General features: G+C 39.6%; 1 protein-coding gene across 2 annotated transcripts in view; it reads left to right on the forward strand.

The window, feature by feature from the left end:
• The window catches only part of ARHGEF12 (Rho guanine nucleotide exchange factor 12), an 81,784-nt gene that overhangs the window by 40,905 nt on the left and 13,811 nt on the right, over positions 1–27,068 (forward strand). For both annotated transcript variants that reach the window (XM_013946662.2, XM_067310301.1), the window contains 30 exons: positions 1,188–1,286; positions 1,757–1,806; positions 2,602–2,659; positions 3,405–3,583; positions 4,212–4,289; positions 4,919–5,038; positions 5,643–5,774; positions 7,385–7,456; positions 8,273–8,365; positions 8,620–8,730; positions 9,239–9,337; positions 9,918–9,960; positions 10,374–10,479; positions 11,277–11,414; positions 11,947–11,979; positions 12,704–12,818; positions 13,912–14,017; positions 14,253–14,465; positions 14,920–15,049; positions 15,365–15,400; positions 16,021–16,175; positions 16,872–17,018; positions 17,796–17,881; positions 19,550–19,675; positions 20,488–20,602; positions 23,339–23,439; positions 23,694–23,771; positions 25,390–25,465; positions 25,870–26,037; positions 26,594–26,681. In XM_013946662.2, coding sequence (XP_013802116.2) covers positions 1,188–1,286; positions 1,757–1,806; positions 2,602–2,659; positions 3,405–3,583; positions 4,212–4,289; positions 4,919–5,038; positions 5,643–5,774; positions 7,385–7,456; positions 8,273–8,365; positions 8,620–8,730; positions 9,239–9,337; positions 9,918–9,960; positions 10,374–10,479; positions 11,277–11,414; positions 11,947–11,979; positions 12,704–12,818; positions 13,912–14,017; positions 14,253–14,465; positions 14,920–15,049; positions 15,365–15,400; positions 16,021–16,175; positions 16,872–17,018; positions 17,796–17,881; positions 19,550–19,675; positions 20,488–20,602; positions 23,339–23,439; positions 23,694–23,771; positions 25,390–25,465; positions 25,870–26,037; positions 26,594–26,681 — 3,151 coding nt within the window. The remainder of the gene's footprint in view (positions 1–1,187; positions 1,287–1,756; positions 1,807–2,601; positions 2,660–3,404; positions 3,584–4,211; positions 4,290–4,918; positions 5,039–5,642; positions 5,775–7,384; positions 7,457–8,272; positions 8,366–8,619; positions 8,731–9,238; positions 9,338–9,917; positions 9,961–10,373; positions 10,480–11,276; positions 11,415–11,946; positions 11,980–12,703; positions 12,819–13,911; positions 14,018–14,252; positions 14,466–14,919; positions 15,050–15,364; positions 15,401–16,020; positions 16,176–16,871; positions 17,019–17,795; positions 17,882–19,549; positions 19,676–20,487; positions 20,603–23,338; positions 23,440–23,693; positions 23,772–25,389; positions 25,466–25,869; positions 26,038–26,593; positions 26,682–27,068) is intronic.

Here is a 27,068-nt window from a genome sequence, read left to right on the forward strand (position 1 = left end):
ACTGCTACAGTTTTGGTATCTGATCTTGGAAGAAAACTGTTCCTTCTCAAGACCCCGGTGTAAGGGTTTTGCCTGATGTGGCTTTGGAAATGAAGAAGCAAAGCACGTTGTTAAAAATAGGGGAGCTCTTTAGTAGCTAGTGGGTTCTGCTATGCAAATAAGAAAACATCCTTGACGTATTTTGCAGAGTTCCTGAAGTTGCTTTTCAAGATAAGGGCTCCATTGTGGTAGGCCTTTTGTAGATGCTCCTAGGAAAGTGCCTCCTTCTGCAAAGAATATGCTGGGGCTTTGGTTTTTTTTTTTTTCCTTAGTCCATTTTCAGGTAAACAATAGACATATACAGCAGGCCACCTTTTCAAAATGCTGCATCTAGTGAATGCATTTGTCTGCAACAGTATTTATGTTCCCACTATTCTGAGTAGTCCAAACACCAGGAAACAAAATGATTTGCTTTTGATGTCACAGCAAGTTAAAGGAGGAGCAGATTAGAACTCGTTACTCCTAGGGTTTTGGCCTTGTACTTCAAGAGCTCGGTGGGAAGCATGATACTGATTTCTGAAGGCTTGTTAAGTGTAATGAAAGTGGCTTGTACTTCTTCACTGCTACTCTTCTGGTTTGGTGGAATATTCTTGTCTGGAATGGAAAGTGCCCTGAGATTAAATTTTTGTTGAGAATCGGGAAAACTTTTCCCAATTTAATAAATCTGTTTTAATCCAACCCATTGTTGTTAATTTGAGATATTTGTGACTTTTTAAAAGTAGCTTGTAAAAACTGTTCTGTGTTTTTGATAGTGTGCTAGAACATGACAGCCCTATGCCATACTTTGAAGAATTATTGATATAGACAGAGGGAAATTGGTTCATGTACATAGCTGTTCTTCTTTAAAAGCTGCTTTTACCTCAAGTTGTGTCTGATGTGCCAGAGCTGTCTGCATCTCTGCTGTTGTATATCTCTGTTTTGTGTAACTGAAGCAATAAGCTTGACCTGTCCTGACATTCCTATCTGTTTCTGGACTGATGCCCTGTTTCTGTCTTTCATATATTTTTCCCCTCTGTTGTCTTGTACCAGTTTCTTTCAGTGCTCTGTGATTATCTCAGAGGATAAGGTTTTGGACTGATGCCTAGCTTGTGTCTCTTTGTATTTCTCTCCCCCTCTTTCTTCTGCCCTTTCCCCACCTTTTTATGCAGGTCTTGTTCAACGGTGTGTCGTTATCCAACGGGATGAAAATGGATTTGGGCTGACAGTCAGTGGAGACAATCCAGTCTTCGTGCAGTCAGTCAAAGAAGGTAGGCAGACATGCCAGATATGCTAGCCAGAGAGCAGCCTACAGGGTTTTCATGTGAATCGAAGAAACGCGTGCCTGAGCTGGAGGAGAAGACTGCAAATTCTTTTCTTAAGGATGGGATGGCTGTAGCTATCACCAACTTCGGAATAGGTGTGCAAGGACAGCATTGCACTGTCAGGACACAGTGAATCCCCTCTCCTGTGTCTGATGTGTTTGGAAGCTGACATCTTGCACTTGAGGGGAAGTAAATGAGCGCATGTAACCTTGTGGGATTGTGGCTTGATGTATCTACTGCAAAATGAGAACAGAATTGCTGTAGCCTAGATACTCATTAGATCTTAATCTGATAGAGGAAGGGGAAGCTTGGGTGAATATGGGAAGTAATTTTGCACGGAACTACAGAATGCTTAAACCATTTTTGCTTTGAGTGATTCTATTAAAATTGGAACTTAACTATTTCTTGCCCTCTAGATGGAGCAGCCATGCGGGCTGGAGTGCAAACAGGTGATAGAATTATCAAGGTAAGGGCATTCAAAACATCAGGGACATGGACTCTTTGTTTTAAATGAATCCACTGAAAGAATGTAATTGATATGTCTGCACTGGTGTTTGCATTAGCCTGTGGGATAGCAGATGGTTTAATTTTTCCTGTTCTGGGGATGTGCAATAACCATTGGAAGCTCAGTGCTGAATGTTAGTTTCGTTGTGGAGAACACTGTCATTTTAGAACCTTATTGGTGTGTCTAGGACCCTATGCAGTTCAAACATCTCACCAAGAAAAGAGGTGGCAGTGGGGATGAGCACAGGTATTGCTAATTACCTGTAAATAAATAGTCTCCTTTGATTGTTATTTTTCCCCTAACTGCTTCAGATCAGTGTTCTCTTTCAATCTCAAACAGCTAAGAAATCAAGCCAGTGACTCAAAAGACCCTCTAAACCGCAGCTGCAAAATGATGGCTGACAGAGATAGAGCTGGGATTTCAACCAAGTATATAAATGAATGAATTCAGTTAGCTAGTCTGAGTATTTTTCTGCACACTTAGAGGTATTTTTCTGTTGTTGTTGTTTTTGTTGTGGTTTTGGTATGTGTGTATGGTTTTCTTTCTACAGAACTGATTAACTGTTAGAGGGAAATTCTTTATTTGGTAGTGTGTAAAAAGACATTGTAATGGGGGGGGAAGGGAGGGGAGAGAGATCTCTTTACTTGTTCCTCACTCTATTTCATTGCTTGTTGTATAGCATGTGGTACCCAGAAAAATTTCTGCCTCGATTGGAAATCAACAGTTAAACACTGCTTTTTATCCCCCTTCTCCCAGGTGAATGGCACTCTAGTAACACACTCAAACCATTTGGAGGTGGTAAAGCTGATCAAGTGTAAGTAAAGGCAGACTACTATTTTTTTTTTTGTCACTGTTTTCCTTTAAAGCATGAAAGAGATATTTCTAAAAGACCAATGATTGATTCAGCTATCAAGTGGCAAGGGCAAAGTCTAGCTATGTTGTTGATTGCTGTACAACTGATCTGAGAGATGCGGGATATGTATGAGAAAGATGCAGTAAAGTGAAATTTCAGGTAATTTTGACATCTCAGACTTGAGCTGATGCAGCTTCTGCAGTTTCTCCTTTGATTGATGTTTGAAGTTACCTTTGACCCTTGCCCGTACATCTTCCCTTGTTTTGATTCTAACTTCAATACTATAGTTATTCATGCACTGTTAAAACAGTCTCCTGTACGATGTCTGCAGATTACTGGCATTTCCAAAGAAAGTGAATTCTTGGTTTATTTTCTTGTACAGGAGAAAGTTTGTTACTGGTTCATTCCAAACTAGCACAGTTTAATCTTTGGTATCAGCACATGTATATGGTTAATGCTTAAACTTGGTGGACTAGAAATTGCACTGTGTGCTTTCATTAGGGATGATTATGATGAAAGGCATTGGATTATCTGAAATTTAAATGGAGATCTCTGCAGTAGAGCTGACAGTGCTCTCAGGTTCTCTGGTGTGAAGAATAAAGAGGTGAAGAATGGTCTGAGTCTTGTCTCTTGGGGGAGAGTAAATGCCAACCGTAGAAATGTGCAAGTGTGTCTGAAGTGTGGATTGTTCTTGTTCTCCCTGCAGCGGGTTCCTATGTAGCTCTCACTGTTCAGGGGCGCCCACCAGGGTCTCCCCAAATTCCATTAGCTGATTCTGAAGTGGATTTGGCAGCATTTGGGCATATGTCTCCCGTCATGACATCTCCCCATTCGCCTGGCACATCAGGAAATGCAGAAAGGATTACTAGCCCAGTACTTATGGGGGTAAGATTTAAAGTGCTCTTTCCAAAGAACCAGTTTAGCAGTGGAAAAAATGTAGTCATGTATTTTCTCTCAAAGGAATTGTTTTGTTCTTCTTGCACAAATCACAAATTGGATTTGGAATTTTTGTCCTGCCACCCAGTGGGCATTTAGCCACATGGAGAAAAAACATCTTGCGAGTAAATATTCTGTCCCATATGAGATAATGCAAAGGCAGCTGAGGGTTGTTCACAGGTTGTCTTTGAGATATACTGCCAGAATTGGCATTATGTGAGCTTTCACAATGCCTGGTCCAGGCCAGTCATGCCATAACTTCTGCTAACAACTGGACTGTAAAGCACACAGACATGTGGCAAAGAGTGAGGAAAGTAAATAAACAAACACTTCTCGTCAATTCTGGGGGGGTTGTTTGTTTTGTTCTTGTGTTGACAGCTATGTTCAAAAGTAGGAATGAGTGGTTACATCCTATGTAGGATAGGGCATGAAGAAACTTGAATCACTTCTTGTACGGCTTTTCAGTGACCATGTTCAGGAAGTACATGAGAAATGGGCATATCCATTTCCCTGTCTTCCTTCCCTATTCCCAGCTCCACCAAAAAAACTGACTCTCTAATTTCTCCCTATTTCCTAGGAGGAGAACAATATTGTCCACAACCAGAAAGTGGAGATTCTGAAAAAGATGCTACAGAAAGAGCAGGAACGGCTGCAGGTACTGGAGTTGCATATGTTCAGGAGGGATGGAGGAAAGGGAAGGGGGTGATGTAAATGCAAAGACAGGCTGTTGCATCACTAGTTAGTAGCATCCTCATTTCCTTGCATAGCTTATGTTCCAGTTTAGCTTTGTTGTGTACTGGCCTAACATCAGAGGCATCTGATCACTCTTACTGATGGTCTGTTGAGTTTTTAATCCATGACAGGGTAGGAAAAAAATTGTGGGAAGTTTCTTAAATGTATGCATCCCTCAATCTGGTCTAATGCTAGGGCACATAAACATCTTTCTGTCTCACTGAGAGTCAGTTCTCACTAGTAGCTATAATCTATGTGGCAGTTCTTAGTGACACTGAGTTTTTGTGCCTTCAGGTGTATGCTCAATGTGGCTGTGATTTACTTGAATAAACCTTGAGAATGTGCGTATTTTCATATTGCACAGGAAAGCAAGAAGGGCTATATAAAAAAGATGTTCTGTAGCGTCTACTTAATATAACAGTAGGTGTGCAGATGTGCTATTTACGATTTCAGATGTGTTAATGGAATGAAGATTAGTCATAGGTTGTAGATCTAAGTTTTGATAGTGAGGAAATATTTAATTGAATGAAAGTTCATAAAATTATTTTTCAGTCTCTGCAAGAAGAGTATAGCCGATCGCCCACCTCACGACTGCTCAAAGAGATACAGGAAACCAAGAAGCACATTCCTCAACTGCAAGAGCAGTTGTCCAAAGCCACAGGCTGTACTCAGGTAACAGAATGTGTCAGGCTTCTCTGCAGTATGTTCCAGGTGAAAATTCTTAGGGGATGATGGTATTCTGGGCAAGCAGGAATTCCCTACCAAGCTCTTCTGTGTTTCCACAGGCAGATTGCACCCTCTAGAGCTCTGACTTGTAATTAGGCTTGCAGAAGCTATCATGCAATAGAATGCAATGTCAGTATTTGAAGTAGATGTTACAGTGGATTTCTGAACGTTCCTTGAGAAACTGCTTTTAAAGCAGTAAATGCAAATTATGTTGTGTTTATTAGTCTGTCTGTCAATACAACTTAAAAGAAACCTGTGAAGTCATTCTTACAGTGAAGAATGTATAACTGGAAGCTTAAAACAGTTTTTTTTTTTTTTTTAATATATATATATAAGTGAAATTATTTTTCCCCTTTTCCTTCTGCATTTGAGGTCCTGAAAACTTGGTGGACTTGCTTTTGTCTTCTCTTCAAAAAACATTGCAGCCTCTTTTGGATATACAAAGACAGTTTCACACATAATGTGAACTATGCAGTTTTTGAAAGAGCTAATGTCTCTTGAAATATTCTACTTGCTTTGTGCTGTCCCCCAACTTACTTTATCTTTTTAGGATGGAGTTTTGTCCTCTAGATCTGTGACAGAATCGCTGCAGATCACTGAAGTGGAGACAGAGAGCGGGGATGGTCTGAGCAAACTAGATTACAGTGGTGACAGCTCCCGACCAAACAGTGACATTGCTGATGTGAGTATTGAACAGCTCCACATCTTTTCTTCTATACCTTTTGGTTTGTGTTTTTTTTCCTGTACAGCTTTTTTTGAGTTTGTGCTCTCCTGCATATTATTCGTATGTACTGTGTCTCAGTCATGTTGTGTATTACTAGCATAGGCTTTTAAGTACACACCAACCCTGAGGAAGCATACTATATTGGTCTTCAGTTAGGGGCTAGGAAAGAAATACCATGGGTTTGGGCTTTTTTTCCAACATGTTTTTTTTTTTTTTTCCTGGCATACTCCCTGTTATGAGGCAAAGAAAGATGGATGCCAAAATCTTTCTCAGAGCTGAGAGATGCAAATTAGAGTGTCTTTGAAGAGCACGTTAATATTCCATTTGTGGTAGCTGTGACTCAGATCCAGGCAGTGGGAAAGTTGCCATAAAAGTGAGGAAGAGCATTACTTCTATCAAATGAACTTCAGTTATTGCCAACAGTGAAAGCACTTAGTCTGTTCACTCATCAGTTATCAATCTGTGTGCTCATATGGTCTTCTTATTGGAGTGCCTTCACACCTAATCCTTAATTAAGATACTAGCTGATTATCGTGAAGAAATTGAGACTCTCTACTTGGGCTTTGGCCATAAGTTTGTTGTTTAACTTAAGCATGTGGGCGATAAGCTTGTATTAGCAATTGGAAGTCAAAGGAAGATGGGCCAGCTATACCTCCAGAACGTGAACATGCACGACTCTATTAAAAGAACATGCCCCCCCGCCCAATTGAACAAGACATCACTCATCATTGTATACAATAAATGTAGAACAAAATTCATAGTCATCTTCCGAATACAATTAATTCTGCCAGTATTGTGAATGATACTTGATTACTGGAGATGGTTGATACACCAAACAATAGCATTTCAATCCAAAGAGGTCCTGAGAAACTTGAGGACTGGGTACAGCAGAAACCTCATGAAGGTTAACAAGAAGTTCAGAGTTCTGTAGTTGGGGATGAAATAACTCCATGCATCAACACTGGCTGGGAACCACCAGGCTGAGTAATAGCCCTGCTAAAGAGACCTGGGAGTTAACAGTGGACCCAACTGAAGATGAGCCAACAGCACACTCCTGTTGCAAATAAAGCCAAGTGTGTGCTGGGCTACACGTGAAAGAGGACTGCCAGCAGATGGAGGACAGTTACTAGCCCCTTCTACTGGGCACTGATGAGACTACACCTGGAATACTGTGCCCATTGTTGGGAGTCCCCCAATTCAAAAGGGATGTTGAAAAATGGGAGCAGGTTTAGAGATCTAATAACAAGGGTAGTACGTAAACTATGATAAGACATGGAGAGAGCTAGGAGAAGGCCAAGGAGAGGTGCAAGAGCAGATTTTGCAAAACTGCTATTATTCAATGTTAGAAACTTTCTTTTTGAAACTGCTTCTGTGTATGCTAGAGCTATACATGGGGCTGCTTTTTTTGAAACTGTGCATGTGAGTAAGACGGTTCAGAATTCAGCTGTTCGTGCCTCAGCTGTTCAACAGTCCACTGTGTGACTGTCTGTTGTGGCTGAAACACTTACCATACAGTTCTTACTTTCCTGGATTTGCTGGTACTCACCAGAACTAAACTTCTTTTCCAGAGTCCTCGGAGTGGCCTGAAGGATCGGATTTATCTGGATGAGAGCCCAGAGAAAACTGAGATTCAAGATACTGTAAGTCCAAAACATAAAGCATGATAACAGCTTCTCCTGTAATGGGCCTATTAAAATCTTGCTCTTTTTTCCTCTACTTTCTAGATGGAGTGTGCATAAACTTTGCTTTAGATAATAAAATGCGATTAAAATTGTGCAGGAAATGTTAATTAGCTGAATAAATGTTTATGGAGCTTAAGAACGGGCCCATTTATGAGATGAGAAATATATAATCAACAGTAAAACAGCTGGAGCTAAAATAGCTAGGGTTGTGGTACAAAGTTTATTTCTTGAGTCCAACTCTAAAAGAAAAATAGTCTTTACTTTAGGATATTCAGTCATCATGAGCCTGGCATTATCAGGGATGGCCTTGAGGTGGGATGAGCGTAGAATACAGCAGCAACTGCTGACCTATCTGTGTTGTTTTTCGTTTTTTTTTTTTTTTTCTTAGAGTGAGTTCTGAAGTATTTTTTGTTATCTGTCTTCATCTTTCTGACTTTCCAAAGTCATATTTCTCCATCTGTAGTAAGATGGTATTTGGCTTATGCCACATACTTATTATGCTGAGCAGTCTCTGCAGATCATGGAATTGGGTTGGAATCAGCTGGTTTGACATTTCTGAACACTTGCAACTTGGGAGGAGCATTCTAAACGGTATCTCATAACTGAAAATTTGGACAAGGTTGAATAAAGGCACTTGGGTTTCAATTGAGTTTCTAGAGAGGGAGAATTAAAATAATATCTTTGAGTTGGTTAAAGGTGGTTTACTGTCCCATGAGAGTAATAGCACTGTACTTTTCTTCCTTCCCTTCCCTTCTCCCATTCAACTTGCACCAGGATTCTCAGTCCAGTGTTGGAAGTCCTTCTTCCCGTATGGGACCTCAGATCATTGGAGCAGAAGATGATGACTTTGACACTGAACAGGAGCAGGTGGGAATGACATTTTCTATAGTTAGAAGCCACGTTTTAGCTTCAGCCACCCTTTTCCCTCCTTGACAAGAATAGTTTCCCTATGTTGAGTTTTTCCTGGGATGCTGGAACAGCATCTCACAGTTTCTGGAGTTGATCTGTTTTTATTTTAATTGAATAAATGAGGAGCTAAGCTGTCAGAACAAAGCTTCTTGGGTTTTTTTTGCACAGTAGCTTTCTTCAATAATTCAAGTAGTTTCCATGTATCTCTACAGATTAATGGACAATGCAGCTGTTTCCAAAACATTGAGCTCCTGAAATCTCGCCCAGCTCACCTGGCTGTTCTTCTGCATCATGTGGTGTCCCAGTTTGACCCTGCAGCATTAGTAAGATATTCTGGAATTGTTTCCCCCGGGCCAAATCTGTCATATTAACTTGAGTGTTTCAGGGTCTCCTTGTGTAGCATTAACAGTGTCATGGCTGGATAAGCAAGGAGAGAAATGCAGATCTTGTGCAGGCATGAGGGTATTTCAGATGAATCAAGAGAAGCAGAAATAGAACTGTTTTCCTTAAATTCAGTTATTTGAAAACAGGTGTTTAGTTCCTGAATGTGTTCTGTTCCATGCTAGGGAAGTCGGATTAGCTGTCTGCAGGGAAAGTCTGATCCTTCTTTTCCTGTCTTTCCCTCTCCCTCTCATCCTCCCACTGACTACAGGGGCATCCTAGCTGACTGTTCAAGGTTTCCTGTACAATCTAGATGGCTGAAGGTAGCTTGGAAGTCTTTCAGTCCAGCAATGCTGTGTTCCTTGAAGTCTGTGGAAGAAAACTTGGAGTGGGGTTATTAGAAGAGTACTCATGGTGTCTCTTAATTTCTTCCCTTCCTGTTTCCCACAGTTGTGCTACCTTTATACAGACTTGTACAAGCAGACCAACTCCAAAGAGACTCGACGTGTCTTCCTTGAGTTTTACCAATTCTTCTTGGACCGAGCTGCAGTAGGTTCCAGTCCTTTTCTCCTGTTCAAGCATATCTAGCAAGTTCCTCCTCTCTCATAAACTGGGAAAAAAAAAAAAAAGAATGATGTAGGTCCTCCAAAATCAGAAGTTTTTTGTTAAAAATATTTCCAGTGAATATGAGAAAGCGAATGGTATAGAGCCTGAAATGTTTGGTAACTCCTGAATCATTGGCAAAGCATTATTTGTTAGAAGAAATGATCTTGTCATACATAAGGTAACTCTAGCTATTGTACATTGCCTTCTAGCTAATAACTGCTGTATATGTTGATGTGGCTATTGCAGGGATTGTGAAATTGTGTGTGTCTGTTGGAAAGCCCGAGAAACTTCCTTACTACCATAAATTAGACTAAGAGGTAGTGTAGCAGAGGCTGGTACCACATGCTTTGATGAAAGAATCATTATGTAATGTAATATATATTGAGGATAGGAATCTCCTCCATAATACCTTCAAGTGTTCAGCTTGTATGATCTCAGCTTTTGAAGGGTTTGTACTGTGTGATTTGTGTTTAATAGGGTGGTTTGTTGTGTATGTTCTCCCAGTCTTCCTTTTCTTTTGCAGAATCTGAAAGTTCCAGTTCCAGATGAAATCTCTGTAGATCTAGGTAAGGCCCTCTTGCCTAGGGTATCGTACTTTGTCAGCTTCTACTGCCTGAGGCTGTTCAAGCAAGTGTCTGAAATGCATGTAGGAATGCTTGTGACGTACAGTATCATGTGTCACAGGGAGAGATGAATAAATATTTATTCTGTTTCTTGAGGGGGGCTTAATACGTGTTCTGATACATGCATATGTGGGGGGAAGCACTGGGTGCATCAGTATGTGTGTTTTTGGTCTGATACTGCATGTGACCAAAGCTGCTTACACAATGTACTTAAGTTTATATTATCAGCAAGTGAAAGGCAAAAGGGTACTTGTGAGTGGGTTAAAGTGTGTTTGTGAGTGATTTTATTCTAAGGCAGAGTGGGCTATCTCTGTTCCTCAAAGAATAATCTATTTACTTTTTCTCCTGACTTGCAGACAAAAGAAGGCCAGAACTCATTCCCGAAGAGCTTCATCGCCACTACATACAAACTATGCAAGATAAAGTCTGTCCAGAAGTTCAAAGGCATCTGGAAGATTTCAGGTAACAGTTGTCTTTTTGTTTAAGTTCATACGTGCCCTCAGTCAACATGTCTGATAGCCTTGAAACTCAAGAGACATAGTAATTCCTCTTGGACTGAATGAGAAAGTAGCACTGGAGAGGTCCTCTGTGGTCACCCTGTGACCAATCCTTGAATGTTTTTGACACTGGTGTTCCAAGTAATCAATTGCAAACTGATTGGAATCAATTACAAACTGATAATTAATTTAGAGCTTGGGTTCTTTATTCCTAGAATCTCTTTGAGGCAATTTCAGAATATTGTTACTTAGCTGATGTTATGTAAATCCTTCTAATTGTGTTTGGGCAAGAATTTGTCCACTTTAGAAAGCTGTCATGTAGAAAGCTGTCATAGTAGAGCTTGTTAATTAATTTGCCCTTCCATGTGCAGTCATAAGATGTCTATGCCAACATAAGACTGTATACCAAAACAAAGTGCTCAGTAACGGACTTTTTCGTAGCTAAACATGTCTCACTTCAAGTGTATGCTTCAAATATACTACAATGTTGCAAAAGGAATACCTGCTTTTGCTTGACCCATGTAATGGCTGCCTTTTAGTTATTCTCTTCTGGTAAAACTCATAAAATGTACCCTTCCAAAGGCTATCCTAGCTCTGTTTTCCTTTGAGTGAAGATGTTGTGGAGAGATGTCGTGACTTCTCCATTTTTATACCAAAACTGAAAGTAGAACCTGTTTGGCATTTGAATGTCAAGAGGTTGCTTTTTCTTATTATAGGTCAGTATTGAATTTCAAGTGATAATTTCCTCTCTCTGTATTTCAGGCAGAAGCGTAGTATGGGATTGACTCTGGCAGAAGGAGAACTCACCAAACTGGATGCAGAAAGAGTTCGTGACCGGAATGCGGTGGAGAAGGAAAGAGCATGCGCAGAACAGATCATTGCCAAAATTGAGGAAGTCTTGTGAGTAACAGCGAGTATAATTGTGAGAGTAAGAGAGATTCCACTTAGAACCTGACAAGAGCAGAGCAGAGGAACTGGGAACTAGAAATGATGTGACATCACTACCTTTCCATTGCTTCTCCAATTTGCTATGAACATGTGTTTGACTAATAGCCAAAAGTAACCTAATAGTAAGCTAAAGAAATAGCAGTAATAATAATAAATAGTAAGATAAAGTCCATGTGTCTTTTCAAGGAGGCTACTGTTGAACTAGCAGGAGCAGAGCTTCCATTGTTGCCTTATGCATTTCTAGATCCGAGTCCCATTTTTTGGCTTGAACATGTGTTAACCTATAGCTTCAGAACCATTTTTCTTGTAAGGTGAGCTAAGCCCAATTTTCCCAACTGAGCCTTTGAGAGCTTTAATTTTTTTTTCTTGGGGCTTTCTAGTATTCCGAAGGACGCTTTGCACGCAGCTGCTGACACTTTGGGTGGTTGTGACTGAGTGTTAAGTGGTAGTTAGCTTTATTTTTTAAATTTTCTTTTGTTTTCAGGATGACATCTCAGCCTCTGGAAGAAGACAAGAGGTAATGCAAGTTTTGTGGGCTTCGTCTGTGAAGTAAGAACTCCATTGCTATGCTTGTTTTGACTCTCTTCTGCTGAGCGGAACAAGACGGCCCTCTGCTGGCTGGAACCACAAACTCTCATTTTCTAAATCTGATAGCATAATTACCTTGAATTCAGAGCAGTTGTTCTCAGCTTCTTCTTAGTCTGAAGTTTGCTGCTTTTGTTTCAGATCTGAAAAAGAGTTACTGTGCTGAGAGTTTTTTGGTTTTGTTTTCCAGCTGTTTCAAATTGGTCTGACATATTTATTCTCCGTACAAACACCTTACCTTGTTCAGTTTGTTTGGCACCATGCGCTGTCTGCTATACTCTACAGTAACCATACCTTTTACGTTACTGATTTTTACTGTAACTCTAAGCTCTAATACAACTTCAAATATGTATTTAGTGTATCAGTTTTGGACCTTCTGTGTAATTTTCCAAACTTTATTTTTACCTTTTAGGCAGGTACACCTTTTATATATTGCAACTTTGGTTTACAAGAGGACAAATCCTGTTATTGGCTGAGTCTTCGTTTCATATAAAAAAGAATTGATGACAATTTCTTTCAATCTAAAAATGGTTACTTTTAGCTTTTCAGTGGAACCTTTGCATTTTACCTTTTTCATTATCCTGACAAAATGTTTTTCCCATTTCTCCTTATCCTCCTTCTCTTTTTTTTTTCTTTCTTTTGTACGTGTTCTGCAGTTCCACAATGCAGTATGTAATTCTTACTTACATGAAACATCTGGGAGTCAAAGTTAAAGAGCCTCGGAATCTGGAGCAGAAGCGTGGCCGTATTGGTTTTTTGCCAAAGATAAAGGTAGTAGTGTCTTGAGCAGAGTGCATTTGTTTAAAGGTGTCCAGTATGGTGTTTGATTAGATTTGAAAATCCACTTTGGAAGTTGGTATGATTTTGCAATATTGATTGCATCAAGAGGATCTGAGATGACTGAGCTGCACAGAAAACCTAACAGTTGAAATTAGTTTGTGTATGTTTGCAGACACCTGAACTGAAAATGAGTAGCCTTTTCACTTTCTTTATCCTTCTACCTAAATTCTACTTGCTTGCTTTTCATAGTTCTAGCCTTATAAAAACTTTGACTGAAAAGTGATTCATATAACGCAACCTTGAATCACTTGTGGATCTTGTTTAGGCTAATCAGGCTATTGGCCTCTCTAGTTTTCTTCCCAAGAAACTTGGCCAAAACCTCATGCCTCATAATGAAAGAAAGCCACTCTCCCTGCCGCCCACGGAGCCCCAGTTATGTAATGAATTCTTTCACCAAAACTCCATCTCTATGAGTGTGTTCAGTCTTCTCCCAAAGTATGTGGGTGTATGTGGTCACAGTAACTACTTAGGTTCGTCAGTGTTCCAGCTTCCTTCAAAATGTTAAGGCTGTCATGAGCAGTCCTGCACTGACAATGTGAAAAGGTTAGATCAAGCATTAGCAACTCTTCCAAGGTGGTATGATAAGTTTTATTTCTCTTTCCCAGATGAGAGGCTGTATGCTTGTGGAGTTTCAGAGTTGCAAGATATTGGCCCTTATAGAAACAAGGTGCTACTGGTCACATTAAACAGGTCTCTCACCCTAGGAAAGAGGGTGGTTTCTAGCTCCTGCTGAGTTGGAAACCAGGGTGTGTGGTTTTTGCTTTTAACAGAGGCATCTCTTAAGATGCTCTGGCTTCCTGCTGCTAACCCTGTTGTACACCGCTCATAGTCTGCCTGTATGCTGCCTTTGTCTCTTTCCTTGCAGGATGCTGACCCCTGAATTAGATGACTTGATACAAAAAACTTCTCTTATATCAAATTGCTGCAATTCTGAAGAGTTAGTCAACATCTCAGTAAATAACTGAATCTGACCAAATGAGTTATCTGTTTGCTTATTTTTGTTGTTGTTGTATATTAACTACAGCAGAGTATCAAGAAAGAGAAAGAAGGAGAGGAAAAGGGGAAGAGAAGAGGCTTCCCTAATATTTTGGGACCACCAAGGAGACCGAGTCGACATGATAGTAGTGCAAGTATGTCAGACAATGAAATATATGTTCCCTGACTACTAGTCTAAAAGCCAGCTGAAGTCTCTGCTGTCCTTTAAAAATCCATGTTATGTAGATTCAGTAAGATTATGGTTTTCAAAACATGTTTTCAGAAACAGACAAGCCTAATTTATTAGTGGTCCATGAGATTCTTCCTTTCTTGATTGCTGGAAACAGGTAGAAGCTCTTTCACTGGAATAATAGCTCTGTCTTTGTTTAGTTGGCAGAGCCATGGAAATGCAGAAGCAACGTCATCCAAAGCACTTATCTACAGCCTCTTCTGTTAGCCCAGAGCCACCGGATTCTGGCAAGATGCGCCAGAGTGGGTCCTCCAGTGACGGACAAGATGCAGTATACCTGCCTGCCAACCCAATGTCTCCTTTGGCAACGGGTCCCTTTTCCTCTCCAGAGGGAAGCAAGGACAGTGAAGCAGGTAGGAAGATATTAGCAAAGAGGGATGATTTAAATATTGTGTTTCAAACAGGGTATATGACGTGCAATTCTGGTCCAAGAAACTTAACAAATTAGGAGACGTTTTTCTTCCATTAGTCATGATCATCTTGGGTGTTTAGTCATCTTTCCTGACTTATTTCCTGATTTGAACCAGAGACACTTATTATGGCCAGAAATTGTTTTCCAGTTGCTTCTATCACAGTGGCATTGGATCGTCTTGCAGAAGAAAACAGCTTGTCAGCTTCAGGGCTCAGGTGTCTGCCCTTGTAAGCACAAGTCTGTCACCCGGAAAGATTTCTCATGAAGATTTTTCTTACCAAGGCAGGAGTTCAGTTCCTCCTGCTCTAAATTGAAAAGAGGCTGTGAATCAGAAGTTCTGTAATGTACTCTGATTTTGTACAGTTCTTGACAGTTGTTACTCTTTCTCTTTTTAGGTTTGAAGCAGACTGTAGAAGCTCTACCTTCCAGCGATTGTGTGGATGGCACACCCCGCACACCTAATAATACTTTTGAATTCCCATCTCCCTTGGAAAACTTGCAGGAGGAGGAGGGAGAATCCGAGAGGTAACTGTGGGTGCCCTGGTTGCTTGAGCCTCAGAAGAGGGTGGATGTGACAAAGGCCACTGAAGCCAAGTCTGTAAAACTACTAGTGGCACGATTTATATTAAACATTGTTAGCAGAAGTAGGAAATGCTGGTTTGTGTCTGATACTATGGTAGTACTAGAAAGCTGTCTGTAGATCAGGAAGCCTAGGCTTGACAGATGGACAAAACATTTCAGTTAGAAGGTAGGACTTTAATCTGGAGTTCTGCTGAATGTCTGAGTGGGGTAAAATTCTTGCGTAAGTATTCTTAAAATAACTCCTTTCTTTCTTTGTAGAATGGTTGACATGGGAACACCAAAGACTTTTCGCAAGTGAGTATGCTTATAACTGCTTGAACTTCACTGAATCTGTTGAGATTTTAATCATGTTTAAAGTAGAATGCAGTGATGTTCGTTGTTCTGAACCACTACAATCGCCTAGGTGATCTCTCCTGTCCTTAAATAACGTGTATATGAAATGAGACACCGGATTCAGTTGGAGCTAATCATATGCAGATAAACCCTTTGATCTATGAGTGAAATACACTGATTGTTGTATGTACTGATTGGTATGGATGGGTTGGGGAATTGAGATTCCCAGGTTTCTTTCCAAGTCAGCGTGTTGCTAATAGCTCTGTATCTGCAGAGAGACAGAGGAAAGAAATTGTAGCCTGCCCTTTCACTGACTTGATGTTTGACCTTAAGCAAATTACTTTATCAGTACCATTAAAAGTAGGATTATGAAAATACTGTATGAATAGGTATTAATTCTTAGTCGTTCTGTAAAGGGCAAAATTATAAAATATGCCTGTAGCTTCAGACATCTATCAACCTCCTGGGGGAGCATATTCATAATACTTTACAACTAATATGTATACTTAGAGGTTCTCTTCTCTCTTCCTTATGTCCCTGCCAAAAATGGGAGGCATCTGACAGATATTTTTTCGTCTTAGGATGGACAGTGTGGGTTTTGCAGATGTACAAAGTGAAGATGAGCTGTATGATTTTGACATGGACATGGACCCTCCCAACTGGCAGCAACTTGTGAGCCGGGAAGTGTTGATGGGGCTGAAACCCTATGAAATCAAGCGCCAAGAAGTGATTAATGGTGAGATGGATATTTTTCCTAGCTCGTGAAACACAAAGTTCAAGCTTTGTCCTTTGGAGCTCTGAAGTTCTTGAAATTTAAAACTAGGTTTTTCTCCAGTGATGCTGCCCAAAGTAGGAGCCAGCTGTTGCTTTCAGTTTGCAGAGTTTGGGTGCATGAAGTTTGTATTTGCCACTGAGAAGTATCCTGATACAAGACTGATCCAGGCCCTAGAGGGGAAATACTCAGAATTAAGTGGTTTGACACTGAAAGGCCAATTTTACAATATCATGTTCTATAAAAGGAAACAAGAAACACTGTCTGGATTGCTGGAAGGTGCATGATCTGAGTGGACCGCTTACTACCAAACTTCATCTTTAAAACTTCATCTTAATTTCAGCTCTTGCAGTCTTGCAGAGCACTTTGTGTGGCTACATGAGCTGCTAAGAGATCACTGTTTGTTAGGGGTAAATTATGATTCATGAATGAATTGGCTTTCCTGTTCTTTCAAACGTGGAAGTATAGCAGAGCATGGCTCTGTTCCTGAGCAAATCAGAATACAGACCAGCAAAGCCAGTGTAGATGAGAAAGATTTTTTACAAGTCCGTGCTTCTGACTTCTGTGTCAGAGTTCGATCCATGTTGATTTGGATCTGGATCCACATTGCCACACCTATTTAAGTCAGTAGTTATAATCCTGTGTTTCCCCTCTCTTCAGAATTGTTTTACACAGAGAGAGCTCATGTCCGCACACTGAAGGTTCTGCATAATGTCTTCTACCAGCGTGTCACCCGGGAAGGGATCCTGAACTCCAGTGACAAACGGAAAATCTTTTCAAATCTGGAGGATATCCTTGGGCTTCATGGTAAGGACAGATGAGATGCCTTTCAGCTTTGCAGTCTCAACAGGAATTGCGGATACAGATATCTGAAAAAAAAATACGTGGGTGACCCTGAAAAAAGAGAGGCTACCTCATATAATACTTCAGGTGGAAAAGAGCATTACAGATAGTCTTCTTTTTGCATACGCTGATTTACAAAGATACTTTAATAAAAAATGACTGTGTCCAGTGTGTTGGATACTTGCTTTTACTTATCCCTGTACCCAGACTCTTCAAGCTGATTCATGCTTTGATAAAAAGAGCAATGCTTTGATGAATAGTCTTCATAGGGCAGCATTCAAAAAGTTACAATGGCTGTTGAAGAGAATATGAAAAAACCTTAAAAGATTGATGTCTTGCAGGTAGTTTTGAAGGGCAGCCCTTCCTAATGTTTAGAGAAAGGATTATTCAGAATCAAAATTTCAGTTCTGCCACTGAGTTATCAGCTGTATAATTTCGGGCAGGTGGCTTGAAGTATGTTATATTATCCCTGCGTTTTTAAAAGGTCAGTGATATTGAGCCTCTGGGGAAAAAAAAAGGCTGGAGAAGTTCTTGGGGTCATTTAAAGACAGACAAGACAGAACTGCAAAGGCAGTACATAACATTTTCTTAAATGTTCTATTACATCCGTTACAAATTACTGCAGATCTAGTCCTCTCCTAGAAAAGTTCTAATTTTAAAATAAATGCTGAACTTCAAGCAAACAATTTAGACATTATTATGTTTCTTTTTTTCTTTCTTTTTTTCTTTCTTTTCTTTAAGTTGCGTTGAATGATCAAATGAAAGCTGTCCGAAAAAGGAACGAGACTTCTGTTATTGGCCAGATTGGAGAGGACTTGCTTTCCTGGGTAAAATGCATTATTTTTTGCTTTCTTATTCTTGAAAATATGTTTCCTAAGATGATAAATAGAGCCAGAGATTAACCAAGATATAATTCCCAGCTAATAGGAACTGAATGTCATCTTTTCTATGATGACATAGAGCTACAGACAGAGGGCTGAAGGAAAGCAGGAAGAACTCAGCATAGGATTTTTATTTGGCTAGAGATAAAAGAATCATTTTAAAGAAAAAAAAATCATTTCCTTATAATGTGTGGGTGGAGCAGAAGGGTGGTTGTAGAGATATGAAGATGAGAGTAGGATTTTGAGAAAAGTAGTAGGACATTTTATTTCAATAGCACTAAAATTTAAATCTTGTGTTGCTTGCGGTGCTGTTAAAAGATCCTTAAAAATACTGGTTTCTAATCCTAGACTCATAGCTGAACCTCTTGAAATTTATAGCACTGTTGCAGACTTCCTTTCAAATTTCTGAAGTCCAAATGACAGGAGCAGGAGTGATGTAGATTCTTTACTAAATCAATCAATCTCAGGAGTCTCCCAAGTTTTGTTGTTTGTTTTTTCAGCCTACTTCATTTAGGATTGAAAACTGATCTGATTATTCTTTTCAGCTGTTCATGCAGAAGTCTCTTGTGTTTATTTATCCCACAGCTTGTCTAGTATTCCAGGAAAAAAAAGGAAGAAAACAAAGATCAGATGTAGCTAGTAGAGAAACACACCCCAAAGTCTTTCAGATTTTCCCTGCATATTATGAAAAGCAAGAAATACCTTGTGCATTCAATTTTCCCAGAAATACCTTGTGCATTCAGTTTTCCCAGAAATACCTTGTGCATTCAATTTTCCCAGAAATACCTTGTGCATTCAGTTTTCCCTTTGCAGCTTTTTTAACCTATGTGGGTGAAAGGCATGGAATATAAGCAAGCTGGATGTTACAAGCCAATAGTTGTATGTCCCTGAATAGTGTTCTGGCTAAGTGGCTAAAACCAAAAACAGGATCTCACTCTAGAAAGTGAATATTTTCAGGAGTTACTAGGCTGTGTCACAGATTGGATACTAAGAATGGGAAGAAGCTTGCAGTTGCAGTAACAGATTAGCCATCTGTCATCTGCTGCACATTTCTCAGTCCTACTCTTGGCTATCATTTTTCGTAGCCATGTTTCTGCAAGACTTTCATTTAGGAAACAAGATGTTATTCTATATTCTGATGTTTAGTCATGGGTGTCCCTGCAAAACAACCAGACCTTTGGTCGTGACTGTGCTGACCAATAGTCTGGTAGATAATCCCTTGTCATTCATCTAAGTGCTCTCTTTATGGCTGACCGTGGTGACGTGGCACTGTATTCTCTCTGAACGAGCAGCGCGTCTAAGACCTTGCAGTATTTTTGTTATTAGTGTTGATAGGAAAGGCATTATGAAAAGGGTTGGATATGTTAGGGGCAGAGAGAGATCTGGAGAGTTTGAGGTGTAAAGGGATTCCTCAGTAGAATGGGGAGAGGAAAGCTTTAAAAACAAGATGTTTTAAATGTTCTCTTTCATGTAAATGAGTTCTCATATTTTGTCAAAGTGATTTCTTCCTTCCCTTTTGAGACTAGTGCTGCTATGTGGCTGTATGTCTGTTCACACTGGCACATGCTCAACTTGCCTGTGTCTAAATTTAACTTTCTTGGCTTTCTGACACAGTTTAGTGGACCAGCAGAGGAGAAGCTGAAACATGCAACTGCCACTTTCTGCAGTAACCAGCCCTTTGCTCTAGAGGTCATCAAGTCACGTCAGAAGAAGGACTCTCGCTTCCAGACTTTTGTGCAGGTGAATTTTATGCAAGGGTATGAGCTGCCTGAGGATGTGGCTTATGGCCAGTGTAGGATAATGAAGGGCTATAGATAAAATTATCATAATTAATGGGATTATGTCTAATGTTGCCTTCAGATTGGGATCACTTCCAGTGCTGTATTTATCTCTGCTAATCACTTCTGGTTGAGGAACCTTTAATTCTGAGAAATGCAGGATGTCCTGATAGAATGCAGGAAAGCAGATGCTGTCCCAGGCAGGAGATCACGTCTCGCTTGAGGTGGCTGTTTCCCAAGGGAAATGAGTACTTCTCTGGGGAAAACTGCTTGCGGTACTGCAATTTTAATGCGTGCCACAGGCAAAAGACAGATGTGGTACACCTATTCCGCCCACCAGGAGAGAGGGGCTGAATGTGTGTGGCACTTGGAGAGGAGAACATTATCTTCATTACCACAGGCTGGGAAGAACTCTGGTAATACAAGGGATGAGGTTATTTTGAAAAATGTACCGTAGTTTTGCTGTAGCGTGAGAGACTAAACTGATGTCTTGCCTGTATGGCAGTGACTGAGATTGATTGGAGATGGTACGAGGCCTCCATGAAGTAATGAGGGAAGGAAACTGCTGCTTTTGTGATGAGCCTTTCCTATATGTAATTGCAAATGGAGAGGGGATGTGTTGTCTGAATGATAAATCTTGGCATTTCTTCTCTTGTATTTAATTACCGGAAAGTGAAGTAATAGACTTTTATATGATGAATAGATGTTACACGTTCAGGTAATTATAGTCTTAATAAAAATGACAAATGTAGTTATTGTGCTGTTTAATTTTAGGATGCTGAGAGTAATCCGCTGTGTCGACGGTTGCAGTTGAAGGATATCATTCCCACTGAGATGCAGAGGTTGACTAAGTACCCCCTTCTGCTGGATAATATTGCTAAGTACACAGGTAGAGTATTTCTACTAGGTAGCCAGCGCATGCATCTCCACAGGTTTTCTAAGCAAATGTGATTTCAAAGCATATGTTGAAGGACAGTTCAATTTTATGGGTCACTATCTGTTTTCATCGTGACCTCACTACTGCCGCCTTCACGGGAGAACAGCTGATAATGGGTTATTTTAATAGAAGAAATATATTCAGTCTTTGTTTCTAAATTAAGCTCATTTTTCTTAGGGAAAAAAAAATTGAAGTTCAATTTGGAATAGGTGAATGACAGTCTGCATTGGGTTATAGTGAACGTAGAGTGCAATATAATCATTTAAAAGTAATTTTAAAAAAATGGGTCAGCGTTGCTAAAGTTTTGAAGATAAAACAAACCACTCTGCCTAGGGAAGTTACTGATAAAGCAACTTGATTTGCTATTAATTTTTGAAGAAGGAAAACAAATTCCTGGTTGCCTCCTCTCCACCCTCCATTTCCTAGTCTGCTTCTTAGTTTTCCAATGACTATTGTTGGTTTTTAAAGATTATACTGAATAAGCTGAAGTGAAGAAGATATTTTCTTTGCACTCTTCATTTCTGATTATATACAAGTGCATGATAATACATGAGAGAATGAGATATTCGTAAGGATTTTTGAACTTGCCATGTGGGTTAAGATCAAGGTCTATCTAGCCAAGTCTCTAGCAGTAGCTAAAAGTACATTTGGAAGAAGAGGAAACGGAGAAAAACAGCAAGTATAGCGTAACTCTTCCTTATTACATGTTCTGAAAACCCGAGTTTAGGAACTTACTAAGCGGCCAGTTGCGTCTGGACTATTGTTTTTAATAGTCAATAGCGTGCCTATTCTTTCTGGATTTGTCTTGATATATTTAACTTCTTTCTAAAATCTTCAAGTAGGAAATAATTGGAAAGAATTCAGTCACTGGGGATAATATTTCATTTGTTTCAATAAGTTAGTTTTCAATAATAAACATACTCTGATAAACCTATTTTTTTCTTGATTTCAACACATTAAGGTAGCCAAATGAAACATTTAAGAAAGCACATTTAAGTGAATTCCAATTTCCATGTAAATGCATTTGAGGGGGGGGGAGGAAAAGTAAGGCCTTCCAATAACAGAAATCCCTAATTGTTCACTACTAACATAAAACTGTGAAGACAAAGGATCTGGATAAAAGCCTGTTGAGCTATACTGTTGTTAAACAAGCATGGATAGACCTAGTATCTCCTTGTAAGCATGGAGGGAGAAAAGGGAAGTATTATATGATTAAGCAAGAATCATGTAGTGTTAAGGCTTATGGGCAAATCAACTTGTTTCTTTAAGAAGAGAACAAAAAGCTGATAATGCAGAACAAATTGATTTTCTTAAGGTCAAGGTTTCCTAGGTATATCGATTGGGTGGGGTTGTTTTGGTTGGGTTTTTAATCAGTCCTTGCTAGTGAACTCTTGGACTGCTTGTTCAAAATTCCCAATCTCTGGGAAGAATGCGCGATCAGAGTATAATCTCACCTACACCCCAAAATGATGATTCAAAAAAGCTTAGTATCGGAAAGCTTGAATGTTATCAATATAATCTTAACTTAGAATGTGAAGTAGTTCGAATTTGTAAAGAAGTACTATACTACACAGTAGAGGCCAACAGTATATTGATGTAGCCATTCTTGTCTGTTGAATCTCTAAGGTACTACAGAAGGTTTTCATGTTCCTGTGAAGGATGGAATTTAGCTAAGATGTGTTGTACTGAAAGATATTTCCAGGGTAACAGGCAAAAGTGTGATTAATAATCCCACAACATGTCTTTTCAGGTTTCCTAGCAGATATCTGCTGCAGTGAAATCTCATTACTCATACAAAATATACTGCATTTACAAGTTTGCTCTATTCATAATTAAGAAAGCATGTGATACTGCATTATCCTTGATGTACTTGTTTATTTGCCTGTTAGCTAGATTAATAACGTGGCTTGTGTAAGTGAGAATCGATGGGGTTCACCTGTGTGTATCTCTATGGTTATGTGACATTGGCTGGGAAGGTAACTCTTGTTTGCTCTTGCAGTAGTGGGAGTTTGGTTTGTTTTTTTTTTTTTTAAACAGCAAACAACAACAACAGTTGTCTGTATGTATGTGGCCAGAGATTTTATTTTTTGATTATATTAAATGCAGGATATCTGGATGGAAAAATGTATGATGTAACACAATATTTTTGGACATATTTCTTCAGCTGTTTCTTCCAAAAAAGAAAAAAAGAGGATTCAGAGAGACTAAGACAGAAATGTATAGTAAGTTGCAGAGTCAGCCACTCAGAAAAGATATGCACGAGGATTCAGCTTTGTGGACTATCTGTCTGTGTGTTATTTTAAATTATCTATACTGATTCCTCTTGGTACCAAAGTGAAGTTTTAGTAAAATTTTAAGATTTTTTTGAATACTTCTTGGATTCAGGTTTGTGGAGTGAGTAATACTTTGGATAGTTGTCACAAGCCCCTCTAAAAAGCAATAGTTACAAGTGCTGTCTGTGCTGTACGGTCATCATCTGAGGCTTGTGTCTTGTGCAGCGCAGACCGAATTCTCTCCCATCCTAAATCTCATTTCATCATTTCTCTTTGAAATGTGGTGCTTTGTTGATAGGTTGCTCTGCAAACATAAGTTCCCTTTCTCAGATTTAAGGTCAGCAAACTGCACTATATTTCTGGCTCTTTCATCTTTCGTTGGAGAGTGTTTTTACAGTTTCTTGCTCTCTTGCAGAACTGCCTGAAGAGAAGGAGAAAGTGAAGAAAGCAGCAGATCATTGTCGTCAAGTCCTTAACCACGTGAACCAGGCTGTTAAAGAATCTGAGAACAAGCAGGTAGGAGGGGAATGGAGTATGCATCAGGGGCTGGGAAGAAGAGAGATGAAGGGAAACAACCTGTCGAAGACACCTGCAATCTCTATACCTGTGACTTGTATGCTTGTTGTGATTAAAGGTGCTTTGTGGCATCATTGTTCCTATGAGAGCAGGAATCCAAGGTGTTTGAACATGTGGAAGTGCTCGTGACTGCCTGCACTTTGGCTCTAGTGAGTTTCACTAATCAGTGACCAACTTTGTTACATCTTTTCCAGCACTTGGAAGATTATCAGCGTCGTCTTGACCTGTCCTACTTGAAGCAGTCTGAGGATCCCATGATGGATGAGTTCAGGGTGAGTGACAGCCTTGAAGCGATTGCTATGTGTTTGCAACCCTGTAGCTAAGTCTGTGGCTCTTCCTAACTACAAATTCAGATGTACAGCCAAATGGTCTTTGGAGAGAAATGTTGTTTCTGTACAAAAGTTGAACAAAATGATTAGGTTTGGAAATCTGAGTCATGGTATCTTCCTAAAGATCTCTATGGATGTAGCAAGTTCGTTCTGCAAATAGAAGTGCTGATGGAGCTTCTAAGTTCCGTGAGCCAAATCTTAATGGACTGTGAGCTATTGCACTTCTGTATCATATCAAAGATAGCTGGTGGATGGTGAGTTGTCTTATGGATGTATTTCATTTGATCACTTAGTTGTGCTGTCAGAACAGAGACGGCCTCAGAGAGCTGTGAGGTGTAGATTGTAGAAATGCAACTGGCTTAGAAAGAAGAGCTTGTATGCAGGTTGATTTGTGTAGAAGATCCACAGATATAACCAGGTAGAAATTTAAGTCCAGTAAAGCACTATGTTTCATGGCCCCTGTAAATTCTTGCAGTTATGTTAGTGAAGCTGGTTACTTGCCATAGACTGCTGTTAAATGGAGTGGGCAAAAACACATCTTTGGAACAGGACTAACTTGATAAAATTTCCATGTTTCAAATGGATTATGAGCACCAGTAGGTACTTGCAACTTGAAATAAATCCTTTTTTTTTTCCCTTCCCCCCCCCCCCTTTCTTTCCTGCATGTTCAAATAGATAGCTTCCGCACCAGGACACTCTCCTTCCATTCTGCCCCTTTTCCTCATGTCTGGATACTTGATCCCCACTTTCTCCTCAGTATCAGGATTTTATTTTCTTCATTTTGACTGCTACCTATGCCTTTATCTTATATAAATTCTCTATGATTTATCTATCACTCATCTGTCTTCCCTAAGGTCACTGTGTATCTAAAGAAATTTTTGTATGAAGACTTTTTTATAAAACTGTATCGTGTAGTCTTCCACAAATAAACTTGCAAGCATTTAGTCAGGAAATGAAGAACTTACTGGCAGTTATGAAATCTTGCTGTCATTGATTTTAGACTTTGAGACTTGGAAGGAATGACTTGTGAAAATTGTCACTTCTGCTTGCCTGCGGATCTAAATGTCACAAGCAGTGAAATGATTGAAGAATCCATTGACATTATAAAGTCCATCAGATCATTGGAATGATTTGTATATCAGTATGTCGTCTGTAGGCATGCTTGACTTGCAAATTGAGTGCCGAAGCATTAACTGGTTGTAATACTAGAACTGTAAACTTCATATGAAGAGATATTGGAAAAACTCCTCCTAGAAATTAGACGACATTCTAATGCCTTAGGAACTTGGCATAAAAGGAAAATTCTTTACTCCCTCATCCCCAGCATCTGCATAAGAGCAGATGAATGAGGCAGAGTGATAACAAACACCACTCACAAGTTTTGTTTTACAAGCGTACACCACTCCTGTTCCACATTTCTTTTTCCAGACTGGATTTAGCTGCTAGTCTCCAGACTGGAGTGCCTATCCGTATCCTTCCCTCTGAAGTTCCGGTGCTTTCCCATTACTTGCTTCAATAGAAGTTTCATAGTGCTACTTTTTTTTCCTTCTCCTGCTGACAGAACTTGGATCTGACTAAGAGAAAAATGCTTCATGAAGGACCTCTAACTTGGAAGGTTAATCGTGACAAAACTATTGGTGAGTCCTGTTCTGTCTAGAATTGGGTTTGTGTGTGTTTGCTGAGAAGGAGGGAGAGAGAAGGCATATCTGCAGTTGCCAATTATGATTCATACTGCTGCCTATAATAATGCCTGTGTGTTTCTCAGAGCTGATTAAATTATTCTTGTCAATTCTGAAATGTGCTGGAGTATCATTAAGGCCATGCAGGGACACAGCAGTCAGTCATGAGATGATCCAATCCCATCTGTAACTCACTGCTGTAGTTTTGATGAGGAAGATTTGCAGGCTTTGCCTAGAATGGCATAGCACTGATTACTGCCTCTGCATGAGTAATCGAAAATGCAGCCTTTTTCTTTCTGCAGGGGTGTGATAGAAAAACATGAATCTTTAACTCATTCTGGGTTCGTTTGCACTCTGTGCAGATCTCTACACTCTGCTTCTGGAGGACATTCTGGTGCTGTTGCAGAAACAAGATGATAAACTGGTACTGAAGTGTCACAGCAAAATCTTGGCATCCACAGCTGACAGCAAGCACACCTTCAGTCCTATCATCAAATTGAACACTGTTCTGGTTCGTCAGGTGGCAACAGGTCAGTGTAACCAAGGGGGAAAACGAAAGAGGAAGCTGAAAATGATGATTAAATAACTGCAGGAAAGATGCTTTTGTCTGGAGTTCCAGAATAGGACACGAAAAAATGCGTAGCCTTAATTCTTGGCTGTCCAACATTTTGCTTTGTGATGCTGAACAATCTGTTTAACATCTCTGTGTCAGTTACCTACTTATAAAAGGAGGTAATAGCATTCTTTTAGATATGGTTTGAGCTTAAATAGGCTTGTAAGTTAAAGTACTCTGACCTTATTAGATGAAAGGTACCATAGAAATGAAAACTGTTAGGAGGGAAAAGAGAGGAAAGAGATTTATTTCAGAGTGGTTCGAAGAGTAACAGCTCTTTTCTTTTAGGACTAATAGACAAATTTCCTGGATAGGGAAAGAATTATTTTTTTATATTGTAGCATTGGAGAGTTATTTCACAAACTCTTCTTTCATTGCTTCTGGTTGGGATTATGCCTGATTTCTAGGAATTTTCAGAAAACTGTGCAGGACAAGGCATCTAATTAAATTCTTTCCTCCCTGCCTTGCTTCAGATAACAAAGCTTTCTTCGTCATCTCCATGTCAGAAAATGGCGCTCATATTTATGAACTGGTGGCACAGACTGTTTCAGAAAAGAATGTGTGAGTAATTGGTTCAGCTCCATCTGCTGTTTGATTTGTTGTACTTGAGAGAACTTTTACATCTGCTTGCCTGTAGTATTGTGCAGGTGTCCGTGAATTACCCAAGTTCCTTCTCTAAGCTCAGGTGAGAACATAGCTATGTTGGCCAAGGTGGAAAGTACTGAAGGTGTGGTCTCTCACCACTTTTAAAAAGGTTGTATACTCGTGTTTTAGTGAGCGTGTGTGTATGTACACACACACACACGCTATATAGTATGTGTATATACACAGAGTATAGTATGTATGTAGTGTGTGTGTGTAAAAATATATATTTTTTATTATTAATAATTTTTTTTACCTCAAAGATGCTCTTTTTACCTTTGTGATTTGGTGTTATGTGACTGACTA

Source organism: Apteryx mantelli, chromosome 23, assembly GCF_036417845.1.
Source record: "Apteryx mantelli isolate bAptMan1 chromosome 23, bAptMan1.hap1, whole genome shotgun sequence".
In the NCBI taxonomy this organism is placed as follows: domain Eukaryota; kingdom Metazoa; phylum Chordata; class Aves; order Apterygiformes; family Apterygidae; genus Apteryx; species Apteryx mantelli.